At 43.8% G+C, this 16,585-nt stretch overlaps 13 protein-coding genes and 24 non-coding genes across 37 annotated transcripts, besides 1 other annotated feature; 10 read left to right on the top strand and 27 right to left on the bottom strand. All coding sequences in view use genetic code 2, as the record gives it.

Moving 5' to 3' along the window:
• KEH05_t22 lies at positions 1-72 on the top strand. The gene has a single exon. It is a non-coding gene; the product is annotated as a tRNA-Pro (tRNA).
• Positions 71-142, bottom strand: KEH05_t21. Its single transcript has one exon. It is a non-coding gene; the product is annotated as a tRNA-Thr (tRNA).
• CYTB (cytochrome b) lies at positions 143-1,283 on the bottom strand. The gene has a single exon. A coding segment is annotated over exon 1 (1,141 nt).
• A 5-nt stretch (positions 1,284-1,288) lies between these two features.
• KEH05_t20 lies at positions 1,289-1,357 on the top strand. The gene has a single exon. It is a non-coding gene; the product is annotated as a tRNA-Glu (tRNA).
• On the top strand, positions 1,358-1,879 carry ND6 (NADH dehydrogenase subunit 6). Its single transcript has one exon. The coding sequence runs from the start codon at positions 1,358-1,360 to the stop codon at positions 1,877-1,879; it is 522 nt and encodes a 173-aa protein (YP_003162847.1).
• On the bottom strand, positions 1,876-3,699 carry ND5 (NADH dehydrogenase subunit 5). Its single transcript has one exon. The coding sequence runs from the start codon at positions 3,697-3,699 to the stop codon at positions 1,876-1,878; it is 1,824 nt and encodes a 607-aa protein (YP_003162846.1).
• A 3-nt stretch (positions 3,700-3,702) lies between these two features.
• On the top strand, positions 3,703-3,775 carry KEH05_t19. Its single transcript has one exon. It is a non-coding gene; the product is annotated as a tRNA-Leu (tRNA).
• Position 3,776: 1 nt separating this feature from the next.
• KEH05_t18 lies at positions 3,777-3,845 on the bottom strand. Its single transcript has one exon. It is a non-coding gene; the product is annotated as a tRNA-Ser (tRNA).
• KEH05_t17 lies at positions 3,846-3,915 on the bottom strand. Its single transcript has one exon. It is a non-coding gene; the product is annotated as a tRNA-His (tRNA).
• On the bottom strand, positions 3,916-5,296 carry ND4 (NADH dehydrogenase subunit 4). The gene has a single exon. A coding segment is annotated over exon 1 (1,381 nt).
• Positions 5,290-5,586, bottom strand: ND4L (NADH dehydrogenase subunit 4L). The gene has a single exon. It carries the CDS (start codon positions 5,584-5,586, stop codon positions 5,290-5,292), a length of 297 nt encoding a protein of 98 aa, YP_003162844.1.
• Positions 5,587-5,656, bottom strand: KEH05_t16. Its single transcript has one exon. It is a non-coding gene; the product is annotated as a tRNA-Arg (tRNA).
• Positions 5,657-6,005, bottom strand: ND3 (NADH dehydrogenase subunit 3). Its single transcript has one exon. A coding segment is annotated over exon 1 (349 nt).
• Positions 6,006-6,077, bottom strand: KEH05_t15. Its single transcript has one exon. It is a non-coding gene; the product is annotated as a tRNA-Gly (tRNA).
• Positions 6,078-6,862, bottom strand: COX3 (cytochrome c oxidase subunit III). Its single transcript has one exon. A coding segment is annotated over exon 1 (785 nt).
• On the bottom strand, positions 6,862-7,545 carry ATP6 (ATP synthase F0 subunit 6). Its single transcript has one exon. It carries the CDS (start codon positions 7,543-7,545, stop codon positions 6,862-6,864), a length of 684 nt encoding a protein of 227 aa, YP_003162841.1.
• On the bottom strand, positions 7,536-7,703 carry ATP8 (ATP synthase F0 subunit 8). The gene has a single exon. It carries the CDS (start codon positions 7,701-7,703, stop codon positions 7,536-7,538), a length of 168 nt encoding a protein of 55 aa, YP_003162840.1.
• Position 7,704: 1 nt separating this feature from the next.
• On the bottom strand, positions 7,705-7,780 carry KEH05_t14. Its single transcript has one exon. It is a non-coding gene; the product is annotated as a tRNA-Lys (tRNA).
• On the bottom strand, positions 7,781-8,471 carry COX2 (cytochrome c oxidase subunit II). Its single transcript has one exon. A coding segment is annotated over exon 1 (691 nt).
• Positions 8,472-8,484: 13 nt separating this feature from the next.
• On the bottom strand, positions 8,485-8,556 carry KEH05_t13. The gene has a single exon. It is a non-coding gene; the product is annotated as a tRNA-Asp (tRNA).
• A 3-nt stretch (positions 8,557-8,559) lies between these two features.
• KEH05_t12 lies at positions 8,560-8,630 on the top strand. Its single transcript has one exon. It is a non-coding gene; the product is annotated as a tRNA-Ser (tRNA).
• COX1 (cytochrome c oxidase subunit I) lies at positions 8,631-10,181 on the bottom strand. Its single transcript has one exon. The coding sequence runs from the start codon at positions 10,179-10,181 to the stop codon at positions 8,631-8,633; it is 1,551 nt and encodes a 516-aa protein (YP_003162838.1).
• A 1-nt stretch (position 10,182) lies between these two features.
• KEH05_t11 lies at positions 10,183-10,253 on the top strand. Its single transcript has one exon. It is a non-coding gene; the product is annotated as a tRNA-Tyr (tRNA).
• Positions 10,252-10,320, top strand: KEH05_t10. Its single transcript has one exon. It is a non-coding gene; the product is annotated as a tRNA-Cys (tRNA).
• Positions 10,321-10,351: 31 nt separating this feature from the next.
• On the top strand, positions 10,352-10,424 carry KEH05_t09. The gene has a single exon. It is a non-coding gene; the product is annotated as a tRNA-Asn (tRNA).
• A 1-nt stretch (position 10,425) lies between these two features.
• Positions 10,426-10,494, top strand: KEH05_t08. Its single transcript has one exon. It is a non-coding gene; the product is annotated as a tRNA-Ala (tRNA).
• Position 10,495: 1 nt separating this feature from the next.
• Positions 10,496-10,566, bottom strand: KEH05_t07. The gene has a single exon. It is a non-coding gene; the product is annotated as a tRNA-Trp (tRNA).
• On the bottom strand, positions 10,567-11,611 carry ND2 (NADH dehydrogenase subunit 2). The gene has a single exon. A coding segment is annotated over exon 1 (1,045 nt).
• On the bottom strand, positions 11,612-11,680 carry KEH05_t06. The gene has a single exon. It is a non-coding gene; the product is annotated as a tRNA-Met (tRNA).
• On the top strand, positions 11,681-11,752 carry KEH05_t05. The gene has a single exon. It is a non-coding gene; the product is annotated as a tRNA-Gln (tRNA).
• Positions 11,750-11,823, bottom strand: KEH05_t04. Its single transcript has one exon. It is a non-coding gene; the product is annotated as a tRNA-Ile (tRNA).
• Positions 11,824-11,827: 4 nt separating this feature from the next.
• On the bottom strand, positions 11,828-12,801 carry ND1 (NADH dehydrogenase subunit 1). Its single transcript has one exon. A coding segment is annotated over exon 1 (974 nt).
• KEH05_t03 lies at positions 12,801-12,878 on the bottom strand. Its single transcript has one exon. It is a non-coding gene; the product is annotated as a tRNA-Leu (tRNA).
• KEH05_r01 lies at positions 12,879-14,556 on the bottom strand. Its single transcript has one exon. It is a non-coding gene; the product is annotated as a l-rRNA (ribosomal RNA).
• On the bottom strand, positions 14,557-14,628 carry KEH05_t02. Its single transcript has one exon. It is a non-coding gene; the product is annotated as a tRNA-Val (tRNA).
• On the bottom strand, positions 14,629-15,582 carry KEH05_r02. The gene has a single exon. It is a non-coding gene; the product is annotated as a s-rRNA (ribosomal RNA).
• KEH05_t01 lies at positions 15,583-15,651 on the bottom strand. Its single transcript has one exon. It is a non-coding gene; the product is annotated as a tRNA-Phe (tRNA).
• Positions 15,652-16,585: a D loop (control region).

Genomic DNA, 16,585 nt, shown 5'->3' with positions numbered 1-16,585 from the left:
CCAGATAATAGTTTAATTTAGAATTCTGGCTTTGGGAGCCAGGGGTGAGAGTTAAAATCTCTCTTTTCTGGGCGCTAGGGAGGAATTTAACCTCCGATCTTCGGATTACAAGACCGATGCTTTTAGATTAAGCTACTAGGGCAAGCTCATTGTAGTGCTTTATTTTCCAATCACCCTGCTAGTGGCATAAAAATGAGGAATAGTGCGAAGTATAGAACGGATGCGATTTGTCCAATGATAATGAATGGGTGTTCTACTGGCATGCCTCCAATTCACGTTAAAATAAGTATATCTGCTACTAGGGCCCAAAATAGGAGTTGGGTGAGTGGGCGGAATGTTAGTCCTCGTTGTTTTGAGGTGTGTAGTAGTGGCACGATTATTAATACTAAGATAGAAAATAGCAGTGCAAGGACACCCCCAAGTTTGTTTGGGATTGATCGTAAAATAGCGTAGGCAAATAAGAAGTATCATTCTGGCTTGATATGCGGGGGTGTGACCAGCGGGTTGGCAGGGGTGAAGTTTTCTGGGTCTCCCAATAGATTGGGTGAAAATAACGCTAGAAGTATTAGGGTCAGTAGTATGATTACAAAGCCTAAGAGGTCTTTGTACGTGAAGTATGGGTGGAAGGAGATTTTGTCTGCGTCTGAGTTTAGTCCGACTGGGTTGTTTGATCCTGTTTCGTGTAAAAATAGTAGGTGGAGGACGGTTGCAGCGGCGACAATAAATGGTAACAGGAAGTGGAATGCGAAGAATCGTGTTAGTGTTGCGTTGTCTACTGAGAAGCCGCCTCAGATTCATTGGACTAGTATATCCCCCATATATGGTACGGCGGATAAGAGGTTTGTAATTACTGTGGCGCCCCAGAAAGATATTTGTCCTCACGGTAGAACATAGCCGACGAAGGCTGTTATCATGACTAGTAGCAGGAGAACTACGCCGATGTTCCAAGTTTCTTTATAGAGGTATGATCCATAATATAGGCCTCGGGCAATATGTATATAAATGCAGATGAAGAAGAACGATGCTCCGTTGGCGTGGATGTTTCGGATTAGTCAGCCATAGTTGACGTCTCGACAGATGTGGGCCACTGATGAGAATGCGGTTGAAATATCCGAGGTATAGTGTATGGCTAGGAATAGGCCGGTTAGAATTTGGGTAGCTAGGCATAGTCCTAGTAAAGATCCAAAGTTTCACCATACTGAGATGTTAGAGGGTGCTGGTAGGTCAACTAGTGCGTCGTTAGCAATTTTAATTAGGGGGTGCGTTTTTCGTAGGCTTGCCATTAAAGGTTCTTGTAGTTGAATAACAACGACGGTTCTTCAAGTCGTTGGTCTCGGTTAAAGTCTGAGTAAGAATTATGACCTATTTTATGTTTTTATTATTGATGGCTTTGGTTGTGGGCTTGGTTGCTGTTGCTTCTAATCCTACGCCTTATTTTGCTGCTCTTGGTTTGGTGGTCGCAGCCGGGGTTGGGTGTGGGATTTTGGCTGGCCATGGGGGCTCTTTTCTATCATTGGTCCTTTTTTTAATTTACTTAGGGGGAATGCTTGTAGTTTTCGCTTATTCGGCAGCCTTGGCTGCTGAGCCCTTCCCAGAGGCTTGGGGTAATCGTTCTGTGCTAGGTTATGTTGTGGCCTACTTGTTAGGGGTCAGTTTGGTGGCAGGATTTTTTTGAGGGGGTTGATATGAGGGCTCGTGGGTGGTTGCGGATGGACTAAAAGAGTTTTCTGTTTTGCGCGGTGACATTGGTGGTGTGGCTATAATATATTCGTCTGGTGGGATTATATTAGTTATTTGCGCCTGGGTGCTGCTTTTGACTTTACTTGTTGTTTTAGAGCTTACTCGTGGTTTAAGTCGTGGGGCCCTTCGTGCGGTTTAAAGGAGGATTGGGGTGATGGCCAAGATTAGGGTTAGGAGAAAGATGGTTAGGTATGTCTTGATTATTCCTCGTGTAATATTGTTTATGGCTTTTGCTATAGTTGCCTGTGTTAATGCTAGGCCTTTTGGCCCGACAGTTTCAAGCCATGTTTTGTCAAATTGGGCGGCGGCGGATTGTCCTAGGGTAAGTTTAAGTTTTGGAAGAAGTCGGTGAATGGTTGTTGGGAAAAATCCTAATATGTTTGAGAAGTGGTGTGTGGAAACTATCGGGGTAATTTTCACTTGTTTGCTTGTTATATTAGCTAGTTCTGTGGCTACAAGTAGGCCTGTGACTGTTACTGCAAGAGCTGCTAATTTTAGGGCGGGGGGTATCGTTATGATTGGTGTTTTTGTTGGTAAAAAGTTTTGTGTAATAATGAGTCCTGCAATGATGCTTCCTCAGGCAAGCCGTTTGATAGAGTTAATTACTAGTGGGTTGTTTTCGTTAATTGGGGATAAGGGTAAAAATCGTGGGGTTCCTATAATTACAAAGTATACTAGTCGGAAGCTGTATACTGCGGTGAATGATGTGGCAATTAGTGTTAGGGTCAGGGCTCAGGCGTTTAGGTAAGAGGTGTTTAGGGCTTCAATAATTGCATCTTTTGAGAAGAATCCTGCTAGGAAGGGGGTTCCTGTTAGGGCGAGGCTGCCAATTATAAAGTAAGTTGAGGTGGCAGGTATAATGTTGAATAAGCCCCCCATTTTCCGGATGTCTTGTTCATCGTTTAGGCTATGAATGATTGAACCGGAACACAAGAATAATATGGCCTTGAAGAAGGCGTGAGTGCAAATGTGGAGAAATGCTAGTTGTGGTTGGTTTAGTCCAATTGTAACTATTATTAGTCCAAGCTGGCTTGATGTTGAGAAAGCTACAATTTTTTTGATATCATTTTGGGTTAGAGCACAGGTGGCTGTAAATAATGAGGTTAATGCTCCGAGGCAAAGGCAGATTGTCAGGGCCAATTGGTTATTTTCTATAAGCGGATGAAGGCGGATTAGTAGGAAGATCCCTGCAACGACTATAGTGCTTGAATGGAGTAGGGCAGATACTGGTGTAGGGCCCTCCATGGCGGATGGTAGCCATGGGTGGAGGCCAAACTGGGCTGATTTCCCGGTTGCCGCTAAGGTAAGTCCTAGAAGGGGGACTGTTATGTCAAAGTTTTTTGATAAAACAAAGATTTGTTGAATCTCTCAGGAGTTGAGGTTTATTGCGAATCAAGCCATAATTATGATTAGTCCGATGTCTCCTACTCGATTATAAATAACAGCTTGGAGAGCTGCTGTGTTGGCGTCTGCTCGTCCATGTCATCATCCGATTAGTAGGAATGATATAATCCCTACCCCTTCTCAGCCGATAAATAATTGGAACATATTGTTGGCTGTAACTAAGATGATTATAGCTACTAGGAATGTAAGTAAGTATTTGAAGAATCGGTCAATGTTGGGGTCAGAGTGTATATACCATAGTGCAAATTCTAGAATTGATCAGGTAACATAGAGGGCAATTGGGACAAAGATTAAGGAGTAATGGTCAAACTTAAAGCTAATATTGATGTCAAATGCTTGGGTGTTTATTCATTGTCAATTTGTGATGATGCCTTCTGTTTTTAGGTTTAGGAAGATTATAAGAGGCAGCAGGCTGACGAAGAATGCGGAGCTAACGGCAACTTTAGTTATTTTTGCCATGTTGAGGTCTAGTTGACTAGGGTTTAGCGTAGTAAACAGGGGGTATACCAAAATAAAGAAGATTAGAAGGAGGGATGAGTGTATGATTAGTGTCATTTTAGCTTTCACTTGGATTTGCACCAAGAGTTTTTGGTTCCTAAGACCAATGGATGACCTGTTATCCTTTAAAAGCGCAAGGAGGCCGCGGATTTTAACCGCGGAGTGTAAGAATTAGCAGTGCTTACTGTTTTTCGTTCCCCCTTGGTGAGTAAGGAGGTTTTAACTCCTGTCTTTAGAATCACAATCTAATATTTTGGTTAAAACTATACTTACAGTAACATCATCCTCATATGAGTTCTGGCTTTGCCACTAGTAGGATGACGGGAATTAGGTGTAGGGCTATTAATAGGTGTTCTCGGGTATGGAAGGGTTGAAGTCCTATAATATGGTTGGGTGTCGGGCCTCGTTGGGTCATAAGAAATATATATAGGGAATAGCCAGCCGTAATTAATGTTCCCAGGCCGGTGAGTAAAATTGTTCATGGGGATCAGTTGAATAATGTTGTAATAATCATTAGTTCTCCTATTAGGTTGGGCAGCGGGGGGAGTGCTAAGTTGGCTAGATTGGCGGTGAATCATCATATTGCGGTTAGAGGAAAAATCATTTGTAGTCCTCGGGCGAGTATTATTGTCCGGCTATGGGTTCGTTCATACGCTGTATTGGCTAAGCAGAATAGTGCTGAGGATACCAACCCGTGGGCGATTATTAAAATAATTGCCCCTGAAAATCCTCATGGGGTTTGAATTAGGATCCCCGCTGCTACTAGTCCTATATGACTTACAGATGAGTAGGCAATTAGTGATTTTAGGTCTGTTTGTCGAAGGCAGATCGACCCAGTTATAATGATACCTCAGAGGGCTAGAATAATGAATGGGTAGGCCAGCTCTTTTGATAAGGGGTCGAGTATAATTATTATGCGCATTATTCCATACCCACCAAGTTTTAGCAGGACTGCTGCTAGCACTATTGACCCGGCTACGGGGGCCTCTACGTGTGCTTTTGGCAGCCATAGGTGGACTCCGTATAGTGGTATTTTAACTAAAAATGCGATTAGGCAGCCGGCTCATCAGATTATGTGACCTCAAGAATTAAGTTGAAGGGGTTGTGAATATTGGAGTACTAATATCGATAGTGTCCCTGTTGATTGTTGGAGAAGAAGTAGGGCAACTAAAAGTGGGAGTGATCCTGCTAGGGTGTAGAATAGAAAGTAGGTTCCTGCATTAAGTCGTTCGGCTTGGTTTCCTCAGCGGGTAATAATAATGAGGGTTGGGATAAGTGTAGCTTCAAATATAATATAAAATATAATGATTTCTGTGGCACCGAATGCTATAATTAAAAAGGTTTGTAGTGAGGCGAGAAGTGTAATATAAGAGCGTTGTCGGTTGATTGGTTCAGGGTTAATATGGTTTTGGCTAGCTAGAATCATGAGTGGAAGTAGTCAGCATGTTAGTACTAAAAGGGGGGTTGATAGTGGGTCTGTGGCTAGATATGTGTTAGAGGAGGTTCATCCGGCTTCTGAGGTTCATTTTAGTCATATTAGGCTAATAGATGCAATTAGGAGACTGTGTGCGGTTGTGGTTGTCCATAGCCATTTGGGGGAGGTTAATCAAATTGTTGGGAATAGCATAATTGTAGGGATTAGCACTTTTAGCATTGTAGAAGGTTAAGATTTTGTAATCGGTCAGTCCCGTGAGTGCGGGCAGTAGCAACTAGTAGTGCTAGGCCGGTGCTTGCTTCACAGGCAGAGAAGGCCAGAAGTAGTATAGGAGCTGTTGAGAATGCTGTTGCTTCAAATTGTAGTGTTCATAGGGCTAGTGCAATAAATAGGGACAGTATTATCCCCTCTAAACATAGTAGTGCGGAGAGTAGGTGAGTTCGGTGGAATGCTAGTCCTATTAAACCTAAGATGAATGCTGAGCTAAAGCTAAAGTGTACGGGTGTCATAAGGGGGCCGTGGAGTTAAACCACGATTTTCTGAGTCGAAGTCAGAGGTCTTGTTTTGGACTAGCCCCCTATTCTGCTCATTCTAGGCCCCCTTGGGTTCATTCGTAGACTAATCCCAGGGTTAATAAAATTAGGACTGTTGTGGCTCAGAAAAGTGTTTCGGTCGGGTTATGTAGTTGGTCTCCTCAGGGCAGGGGGAGGAGGAGGGCAATTTCTAGGTCAAAGAGGAGGAACAGAATTGCCACCAGAAAGAAGCGTAGGGAAAATGGTAGTCGGGCGGAGCCTAGGGGGTCAAATCCGCATTCGTACGGTGACAGCTTTTCTGCGTCAGGGTTCATTTGTGGGAGTCAAAAAGATACAACCGCTAGGACTAAGGATAGGGCTGTTGTAATAATCAAAATAGTTATAATTAAATTCATTATCTTTCCTTGGGGTTTAACCAAGGCTGTGTGATTGGAAGTCACTTGTACTAACTTTAATACTAGAAAGATTATGAGCCTCATCAATAAATAGATACGTAGAGGAAAAGTCATACTACGTCAACAAAGTGTCAGTATCAGGCAGCGGCTTCAAAGCCGAAGTGGTGTTCAGATGTAAAGTGGTATTGGATTTGGCGTAAGAGACATACTGCGAGGAAGGTTGACCCAATAATGACATGTAATCCATGGAAGCCCGTGGCCACAAAGAATGTTGAACCATAGACCCCGTCTGCAATTGTGAAGGGGGCTTCGTAATACTCCATGGCTTGTAGTGCGGTAAAATAAAACCCTAATAAAATGGTTAATGCTAGGGATTGAATAGTTTGTTTTCGTTCCCCTTCTATAATGCTGTGGTGGGCTCATGTTACTGTAACCCCCGATGCTAGTAGAACGGCTGTATTAAGGAGTGGGACTTCGAAGGGATCTAGAGGGATAATTCCTGTCGGGGGTCAACATCCCCCTAGTTCTGGGGTGGGGGCTAGACTTGAGTGATAGAAGGCTCAGAAGAACCCTAGGAAGAAAAATACTTCTGAGGTAATAAATAGGATTATTCCATATCGTAGCCCCTTTTGTACTGGGGGAGTATGGTGGCCTTGAAAGGTCCCTTCTCGGATAATGTCTCGTCATCATTGGTATATGGTGAGAAGTGTGAGAACTAACCCTAAGGTTATTAATATTGTTGAGTGGAAGTGAAATCAGATTGCTAGGCCGGATGTTATCAGTAGGGCAGCGATAGCTCCGGTTAGGGGTCATGGGCTTGGGTCAACTATATGATAGGCATGTGCTTGGTGGGCCATTAAACGTTTTCTTGAAGGTACAGGCTTAAAAGAAGTACAAATACATAAGCTTGGATTATTGCCACCGCAACTTCTAATAGTGTCAGCATGAAGAGCAGGGCGGCGGTTAGGATTGCTACTACAGGTATTATTGGTAGAAGGACAAACACAGCTGTGGCGATAAGTTGAATTAGGAGGTGGCCTGCGGTTAGGTTGGCTGTGAGTCGAACCCCTAGGGCTAGTGGTCGTATAAACAGGCTAATTGTTTCGATAACAATTAGTACGGGGATTAGTATAATAGGTGTTCCTTCTGGTAAAAGGTGTCCTAGGGCGACTGTTGGTTGATTCCGCATTCCAATAATTACTGTGGCAAGTCATAGGGGTACTGCAAATCCTAAATTAAGGGACAGCTGCGTGGTGGGTGTAAAGGTGTAAGGCAGTAGCCCAAGCATATTGGTTGTAATTAAGAAAATTATTAATGAGGTTAGTAGTAATGCTCACTTATGTCCTCCTATATTCAGCGGTAGCATTAATTGATTAGTGAACCGGTTAATAAGCCACTCTTGTGTTGTGATGAGTCGATTGTTTACCCACCGAGATGAGGGGGTTGGATAGAGTATCCAGGGCAGTGCAATTGCGATGGCAATTAATGGGATTCCGAGAAATACGGGGCTTGCAAACTGGTCGAAGAAGCTTACGATCATGGTCAGTATCAGGCTCCAGTTTTGTGTTTTTTAGCACTTACTGGAGTTGGTTTATTTGGTGAAGTATAATTTAAGATTTTAGTTGGGATAATGGTTAAAAAAAGTTCTCAGGCGTACACTAAAATTTTGAATCAAGGGCCGGGGTTTAATTGTGGCATTTCACTAAGGGTGGTCGGGAGTCACCAACTTTTGGCTTAAAAGGCCAATGCTTTATCCAATGTTTAGCTTCTTAGCGAGGCGTCTTCTAGTATTAATGAGGATCAGTTTTCGAAGTGTTCTAGTGGTACTGCTTCAACCACAATTGGCATAAAGCTGTGGTTAGCCCCGCAGATTTCAGAGCATTGCCCATAGAATAATCCTGGGCGTGAGGCAATGAAGGCGGTTTGATTTAGTCGTCCTGGGACTGCATCTATTTTTATGCCCAGGGATGGGACAGCTCAAGAATGCAGTACGTCTTCAGCGGATACTAGGATACGGATCGGGGACTCTATTGGGACAACTATTCGGTGGTCCGTCTCTAGGAGACGGAATTGGCCGGGGGCAAGGTCTTGGGTTGGGACCATGTAAGAGTCAAATCCCAGGTCTTCATAATCCGTATATTCATAGCTTCAGTATCATTGATGTCCTATTGCTTTAATTGTTAAGTGGGGGTCGTTGATTTCGTCCATAAGGTACAGAATGCGTAAAGAGGGCAGGGCAATAAGTACTAAGATGACGGCCGGTAAAATGGTTCATACAATTTCGATCTCTTGAGAATCTAAAATATACTTGTTAGTAAGTTTGGTTGATACCATTGCAATAATAATATATAATACTAAAGTGCTAATTAGGAACACAATTATTAGTGCGTGGTCATGGAAGTGAAGAAGTTCTTCTATAACGGGTGATGCCGCGTCTTGAAATCCTAGTTGTGTTGGGTGTGCCATTAAGTCTTAGGTTTAAAACATGCGGGGGTCTAACCCGCAATTTCACCTTGACAAGGTGATGTAATTTATATTTTACTAATGTCTTAAGAAGGAAGTGACAGAGTGGTTATGTGGCTGGCTTGAAACCAGCATATGGGGGTTCAATTCCTCCCTTTCTCGTTAATTTGATTGAATTTGAACAAACGCCGGCTCCTCATATGTGTGATAGGGGGGAGGGCAGCCGTGGAGTCACTCTACGTTTGTCATTGTTAGTTCTACAGATAGTACTTCCCGTTTAGCGGCGAAGGCTTCTCATAGGATAAATAGGAATATAATAACCGCTACTAAAGAGATTAGTGATCCGATGGATGACACCGTGTTTCATAAGGCGTAGGCGTCTGGGTAGTCAGAATATCGTCGTGGCATACCTGCCAGGCCTAGGAAGTGTTGTGGGAAGAATGTTAGGTTAACCCCAATAAACATAACCGCAAAGTGGATTTTTGTTCATGTGCTGTGGAGGGTATACCCGGTTAGTAGGGGAAATCAGTGTACGAAGGCTGCCATAATAGCAAATACAGCACCTATTGACAGTACATAGTGGAAGTGTGCTACTACATAATAGGTGTCATGAAGGACAATGTCTAGTGATGAGTTGGATAGGACAATTCCTGTGAGCCCACCTACTGTAAAAAGGAAAATAAACCCTAGCGCTCATAGTATGGGTGTTTCTCATTTAATCGACCCTCCGTGAAGTGTGGCTAGTCAGCTGAATACTTTTACGCCTGTCGGGATCGCAATAATTATTGTTGCAGATGTAAAATATGCACGAGTGTCTACGTCTATCCCGACGGTAAATATGTGGTGTGCTCATACAATAAATCCTAGAAGGCCGATGGCTATTATTGCTCATACCATGCCTATGTAACCAAATGGTTCTTTTTTGCCTGAATAGTAGGCTACAACATGAGAGATAATTCCAAATCCCGGAAGAATAAGAATGTAGACTTCTGGGTGACCAAAGAATCAGAATAGGTGTTGGTAAAGGATTGGGTCTCCTCCACCTGCCGGGTCAAAAAATGTTGTATTGAGATTTCGATCTGTCAGTAATATTGTAATTCCGGCAGCTAAAACGGGTAGTGATAAAAGGAGTAGGACAGCGGTTACAAGCACGGATCAGACAAATAGAGGTGTTTGATATTGGGAGATGGCTGGGGGTTTTATGTTAGTGATTGTGGTGATGAAGTTAATTGCCCCTAGGATTGATGAAATACCTGCCAGGTGGAGTGAAAAAATTGTTAAGTCTACTGATGCTCCTGCGTGGGCTAGGTTCCCAGCAAGGGGCGGGTAAACTGTTCATCCTGTTCCGGCCCCGGCTTCAACACCAGAAGAAGCTAGTAGTAATAGGAATGATGGCGGCAGTAGTCAGAAGCTTATATTATTTATTCGTGGGAATGCTATATCTGGGGCACCAATTATTAGTGGTACAAGTCAGTTTCCAAACCCTCCGATGAGAATAGGTATTACTATAAAGAAAATTATTACGAAGGCGTGGGCGGTGACGATAACATTATAAATTTGGTCATCGCCTAGAAGTGATCCGGGTTGGCTAAGTTCAGCTCGAATGAGAAGGCTTAAGGCGGTTCCCACTATTCCGGCTCAGGCACCAAATACGAGATAGAGGGTGCCAATGTCTTTGTGGTTGGTAGAAAAGAATCAGCGCGTGATTGCCACAGGTAGGGTAGCCGAGCGTTTAGGCGGTGGGTTGTAGCCCCGAAGACAGAGGTTTAAGTCCTCTTCCTATCAGCCCCGTGGTGAAGAACACATCGGATTGCAAATCCTAAGACGTAGATTAATAATCTGCCGGGGCTTTCCCCGCCTTACTGATTAGGCGGCGGGGAAAATAGATGGATGCTCGCTGGCTTGAGCGCTTAGCTGTTAACTAAGAGTTTGTAGGATCGAGGCCTTCCCGTCTAGTAAGGCCTTAGCTTAATAAAAGCGCCTGGTTTGCAGTCAGGAGATGCGAGTTAGTTTCTTGTAGGTCTTATCAGGGACTAGAAGATTTTCACTTCTACTTAGGGCTTTGAAGGCCCTTGGTCTAATGTTATCCTAAATCCCTAGGTGATTAGTATTAGGATGGCTGGGGTTACTGCCAATATTCCTAGGGCGGCCGTGGTAAATAGGGCTAGAGAAAAAGAGGTTTGGGTTGTTTGGGTTCGTCATGGGGTGATTGAGTTGATCATGTTTGGGGAGATGGTTAGTGTTATTGCGTAACATAGTCGTAAGTAAAAGTATAAGCTAATTAGGGCGGCTAAGGCTATAATTGTGGCGATGATGGGGAGGTCCTGTTTTGTTAGTTCTTGCAAGATTAGCCACTTCGGTATAAACCCCGTGAGTGGGGGGAGTCCCCCCAATGAGAGTAGGACTAGGGCAGTTGTTGATGCCAGGATTGGGTTTTTTGATCAGGTTGTTGATAGTGTGCTAATTTTGGTTGTTAATAGTATTTTTAGGGTTAGGAATGCTGCGGAGGTTATAATAATATATATGCCCAGTGCAATTAGGGTAAGTTGTGGGGCATACTGAATTACAATGATCATCCACCCCATGTGTGCAATTGAAGAGTAGGCTAGGATTTTCCGTAGTTGGGTTTGGTTTAGTCCCCCCCACCCGCCAACCAGTGTGGATGTGATTCCTAATAGTATTAGTAGTGATGAGTCAATAGTTTGTGCCGTTTGGATGATGAGTGCGAAGGGGGCGAGCTTTTGTCAGGTAGATAGGATGAGTCCTGTTAATAAGTCTAATACTTGTAGTACTTCTGGTATTCAGAAGTGCATGGGTGCGAGTCCAATCTTGAGTGCCAGGGCTGCTGTAAATATTGTGCTGGCGATGGGGTTTGATAGGTCGTTGATATTTCATTCCCCGGTCATTCACGCATTTGTTGTGCTTGCAAATAGGATTATTGCTGCTGCGGTGGCTTGGGTTAGGAAGTATTTTGTGGTTGCCTCTACCGCTCGGGGGTGGTGGTGTTGCGCTATTAAGGGGGTAATTGCTAGTGTGTTAATTTCCAGACCTATTCAGGCTAGGAGTCAGTGAGAGCTAGCAAAGGTTAGGGTGGTCCCTAGCCCTAGGCTAGATAAGAGGATTGTAAGTACATAGGGGTTCATTGGCGGAGGAGGGATTTTAACCGTCATGTTCGGGGTATGGGCCCGAAAGCTTAATTGGCTGACCCCGCCTTAGAATGTGGTGTAAAGGAAGCACCTAGAGTTTTGATCTCTTGAGTATGGGTTCAATTCCCTTCTTTCTAGGAACTGAGGGGGTTTTAACCCCTATAATTCACTCTATCAAAGTGGTCCTTGGGCATTCAGGCACAGTTCCTTGGTTACAGTTGTGGGGGGAGTCCTGCCAGTGCGATTGGTAGGGCAGTATGTCACAGTACGAAGGCGAGTGTAAGGGGAAGGAAGCTTTTTCATACTAGGTGCATTAGTTGGTCATATCGGAACCGGGGGTACGAGGCTCGTACTCACAGGAATATGACGGATAGTAGTGCAGCCTTAGTTATAAGGTTAATTGTGGTGAGTTCTGGGACGCTTGGAATATGTGAGGCCCCTAAAAATAGGACGGCCGATAGTGTATTTATTAGAAGAATGTTGGCATATTCGGCGAGGAAGAATAGTGCGAAGGGCCCTCCTGCATATTCTACGTTGAAGCCGGATACTAGTTCTGATTCTCCTTCTGTTAAATCAAAAGGTGCTCGGTTTGTTTCGGCTAGTGTTGAGATGTATCATATTGCGGCTAAAGGTCAGGCGGGGACAAGTAATCAAATACCTTCTTGGGTGATGTTAAACGTTTGTAGTGTATACCCCCCCGAGAAGATAATTACGGATAGAAGGATTAGTCCGAGGCTAACTTCATACGAGATTGTTTGAGCCACGGCCCGTAAAGCCCCAATTAATGCGTATTTTGAATTTGATGCTCAGCCTGATCCTAAAGTTGAGTATACTGCAAGGCTTGATAGGGCCAGAATAAATAGGATTCCTAGGTTGAGATCGGTTACTGGGTGGGGTATGGGTATTGGTGCTCATAAGGTCATGGCTAGGGTCAGTGCGAGTACTGGAGCGGCTAAAAATAGGAATGGGGATGATGTAGATGGGCGGACGGGCTCTTTAGTGAAGAGTTTTAGTCCGTCGGCAATGGGTTGTAGTAGTCCGTAGGGGCCTACTACGTTTGGGCCTTTTCGTAGTTGTATATATCCTAGCACTTTTCGTTCAAGAAGTGTTAGAAAGGCCACTGCTAGAAGTACTGGTACTATATAGGCTAAGGGGTTGACTAAGTGGGTAATTAGGGTGTGTAGCATAACTGGGGAGAGGATTTGAACCTCTGGTTAAAAGGGCTTAGGCCTTTCGCAATTTACCATGCTCTGCCACCCCAGTATGTCCTTATTTTGGCCGGCTGGGGTTTTGGCCCTCCCTTTATTTTATTTATTTGTTTTCATAAATTGGGGTGGGGCGTGCTTTAAGTATGGGCCCCTCTTTTCCGATCCTTTCGTACTAGGAAAAGTGGCGTTACAGATAGAAACTGACCTGGATTGCTCCGGTCTGAACTCAGATCACGTAGGACTTTAATCGTTGAACAAACGAACCCTTAATAGCGGCTGCACCATTAGGATGTCCTGATCCAACATCGAGGTCGTAAACCCCCTCGTCGATATGGACTCTGGGAGAGGATTGCGCTGTTATCCCTAGGGTAACTTGGTTCATTGATCGGTCTATGCTGGCCGGATCATGTTTGGTCAGATGTTCTGTGGCTTAGAGATGTCTCTCTTGGTTTTAGGAGGTTTTCCCAGTCCATTTGGAGGCTTTTCTTTCCTCCGTGGTCGCCCCAACCGAAGGTAAAATTTCATGTCCACAAAGTTTTTACTTTTTATTGAGTTGCTTAACGTGGTTGAGTTTGTACCTTAAGCTCCAAAGGGTCTTCTCGTCTTGTATTATTATACCCGCTTCTGCACGGGTAGATCAATTTCACTGACTTGAAAGGGGAGACAGTTAAGCCCTCGTTTAGCCATTCATACAGGTCTTTATTTAAAAGACAAGTGATTGCGCTACCTTTGCACGGTTAAAATACCGCGGCCGTTAAACTTGTGGTCACTGGGCAGGCTGGACCTCCTATACTTGGTTGTGTCGCAGGAGGCGATGTTTTTGGTAAACAGGCGAGGCTTGTGTTTGCCCGAGTTCCTTCCTTTTCTTTTAGTCTTTCCTCAATAGCACTCCAGTGTGGGGGTAACGATAGTTTAGTTGTGGATTTTCCTTGGTTTTTTTGTAATTCACACTACTCTCTTGGGTTGAGTTCGTTAGTTGCCAATGGTTGGTCCGGTTTGGCCTACACTTGTGCTGGGAGAAGGGCTGGCCCTCTTGTTACTCATTTTAGCATAATCTCTTCCATGTGGGCATGGGTTGGCCTAATAATATTTAGGGGAATAAGATTTTTTATCAGGATAATAAACTTTTTTCTGTCTGAGCTTTAACGCTTTCTGTTTAGGTGGCTGCTTTTAGGCCCACTAGAACAGTATGTTTTATATATTATGATCTTTATCCTCCTGGAAAGGTTGTGTCCTTTGTTAAAGGGGCTGTACCCCCTTTAACTAACTCTCGTGTATTTCTCTTGGGGTCTTGTTTGGGTATATCTGATTGGGGGAGTACGAGGCTGAACTTCTATTCATCTCTTAGGCAACCAGCTATCACCAGGTTCGGTAGGTCTGTCACTTCTACCCGGAGCTCTTCCCACTCTTTTGCCACAGAGACGGGTTGGCCCTTAATAGGCTGTCTCGGGGTAGCTCACCTGGTTTCGGGGTTTCAAACTAAAGGTCTCTTCGCTTGGTTGTACTGGCTAAATCATGATGCAAAAGGTACGAGTTTTAATCTTTGCTTTTTAGTGCTTATATGGGTTGTTTCATTTCTCTTTCAGCCTTCCCTTGCGGTACTATTTCTATCGCTTTGTGTCACCTTTTCTGTCTCCCATACTCAGGTAAAAAAATGGTTTAGTTTTTGGTGTTAGGCTTATTTTGTTTTATTTATATTGTTCAATTATTAAGTGGTTAAGCTAGCTGTTTGGCTCAGGGTGATCCAACTTGCATGGATGTCTTCTCGGTGTAAGTGAGATGCTTGACTAGCTCAGCCACGCCCTGGGTTTAATCCAAGTGCACCTTCCGGTACACTTACCGTGTTACGACTTGTCTCCCCTTGTCGGTGCTATTACATTAGGTACTTTTGGTGCGTTTTGACGGGGGAGAGTGACGGGCGGTGTGTACGCGTCTCAGAGCCGGGTTCAAAGGGACACTCTGTTTCCTTTTTACTACTAAATCCTCCTTCAAGCACTGTTTCATGGTGCATATTCGTAATATTCTATACTAGAAAATGTAGCCCATTTCTTCCCACTCCATGCGCTACACCTCGACCTGACGTATTGGGTTGTGCCCATTTTGCTTACTTTTATTACCTTCACAGGGTAAGCTGACGACGGCGGTATATAGGCTGGAGTAACTAGAAGTGGTGAGGTTAGACGGGGGTTATCGGTTCTAGAACAGGCTCCTCTAGGGGGGTCTGAGACACCGTCAGGTCCTTTGGGTTTCAAGCTGATGCTCGTAGTACCCTGGCGGGCATTTGATCGTAGTTGGATGCCTGGGTTTACGGCTGGGCATAGTGGGGTATCTAATCCCAGTTTGTTTCCCAGCTTTCGTGGGGTCAGATGAGTTTACTAAAGCTACTTTCGTGTTAGGGCTTCGGACACCCAGAAGCGTATGACGGCCAAGGGGCCATTTGGCTTTATTTTTATCTGTTCTTAACCACCCTTTACGCCGTTATATTATCAACTGGGGCCTCTCGTCTAACCGCGGTGGCTGGCACGAGTTTTACCGGCCCTTTTAACACTAACTGAGTCAAGCTTTCACTTATGGCTCAATGTCTATCACTGCTGAATTCCCTTGGGGGTGTGGCCTGGCTAGGCGTCTTGGGCTAATGTTTGTGCCTGATGCCCGCTCCTCGTCCCCGGGCAGGGGATTGAGGGCATATTCACGGGGTTGCGGAAACTTGCATGTGTAAGTTGAGTTAGAGCTGACAGTAAGGTCGGGACCATGCCTTTGTGCATGCGGAGCTTCTTAGGGCCCATCTTAGCATCTTCAGTGCTATGCTTTATATTAAGCTACGCTAGCGTTAAATAATATTAGAATATTTAGTGCCGAGCCACTTTTGTAAAGTTTTTGGCAGGGCTTGTTAGGCCAACAGTAAATTGTTGTAATAAAAATTGGTGCACATATATATATATATATATATATATAACGTGGGATGCCAATTTACACCGCAACTCGTTGGCCAACACGCTCTTGAGTCTTCCTTGCTTTAGGGGTTTGACAAGGATAACAGGATTCGCCGAGCGTAGGGGGGTAGGGGGGTTTGTCGCGCAAAAACCAAAAGGGGGATAATATATAAGGATAAGTTGAAGAAAGAATATATATGTATGCACTTGAGTTAATAATATGTAATTCTTAAATTATGTCTTATAATAATTAATTTATATTATCACATACAAGGAAATTGCTCAACCTTAACTCACATTTGTGCCTGCACTTTGAGATGCAAGATGAAAAGGAAAAAAAAGGAGAACGTTATGCATATAAGAGAACGCTTGGCATGGTGGGTAACGAGACATATGTACTACACCATTAACCAAATGCCAGTATAATTATCCGAAGGTGGGATATTACAGTTGTGTACCTGAAATAGGAACCAGATGCCAGTAATAGTTCATATTGTGCTACCCCCACAGTTAATGTCCCTGATTCTATCATGCAGAATATGCCTTTATACAATTGGTTGGTGGTCTCTTACTACATTAATATTTTTAGATGCAATTTTGGCTGTATAATTCAAGGAAAATTTTGAGGTCAAATTTTTGGGGATTAATATATTACCCGGGTTAAAATAAAATTATTTCTGAGTTTTAATTTTATGCTTTATGCATACCTTAATTTTTAGTACTTGCTTTGTGGTTAAGATAATAAATTGGTGATAATACATATATGTATTAACACATATAGTGTAATATTATGCATATCATGCATAATACCATAAAGGGATGGTTAATCC

This window comes from Sinocyclocheilus grahami, mitochondrion (genome assembly GCF_001515645.1).
Source record: "Sinocyclocheilus grahami mitochondrion, complete genome".
Taxonomy (NCBI): Eukaryota; Metazoa; Chordata; class Actinopteri; order Cypriniformes; family Cyprinidae; genus Sinocyclocheilus; species Sinocyclocheilus grahami.
This window is presented reverse-complemented; position numbering and strand designations above follow the sequence as displayed.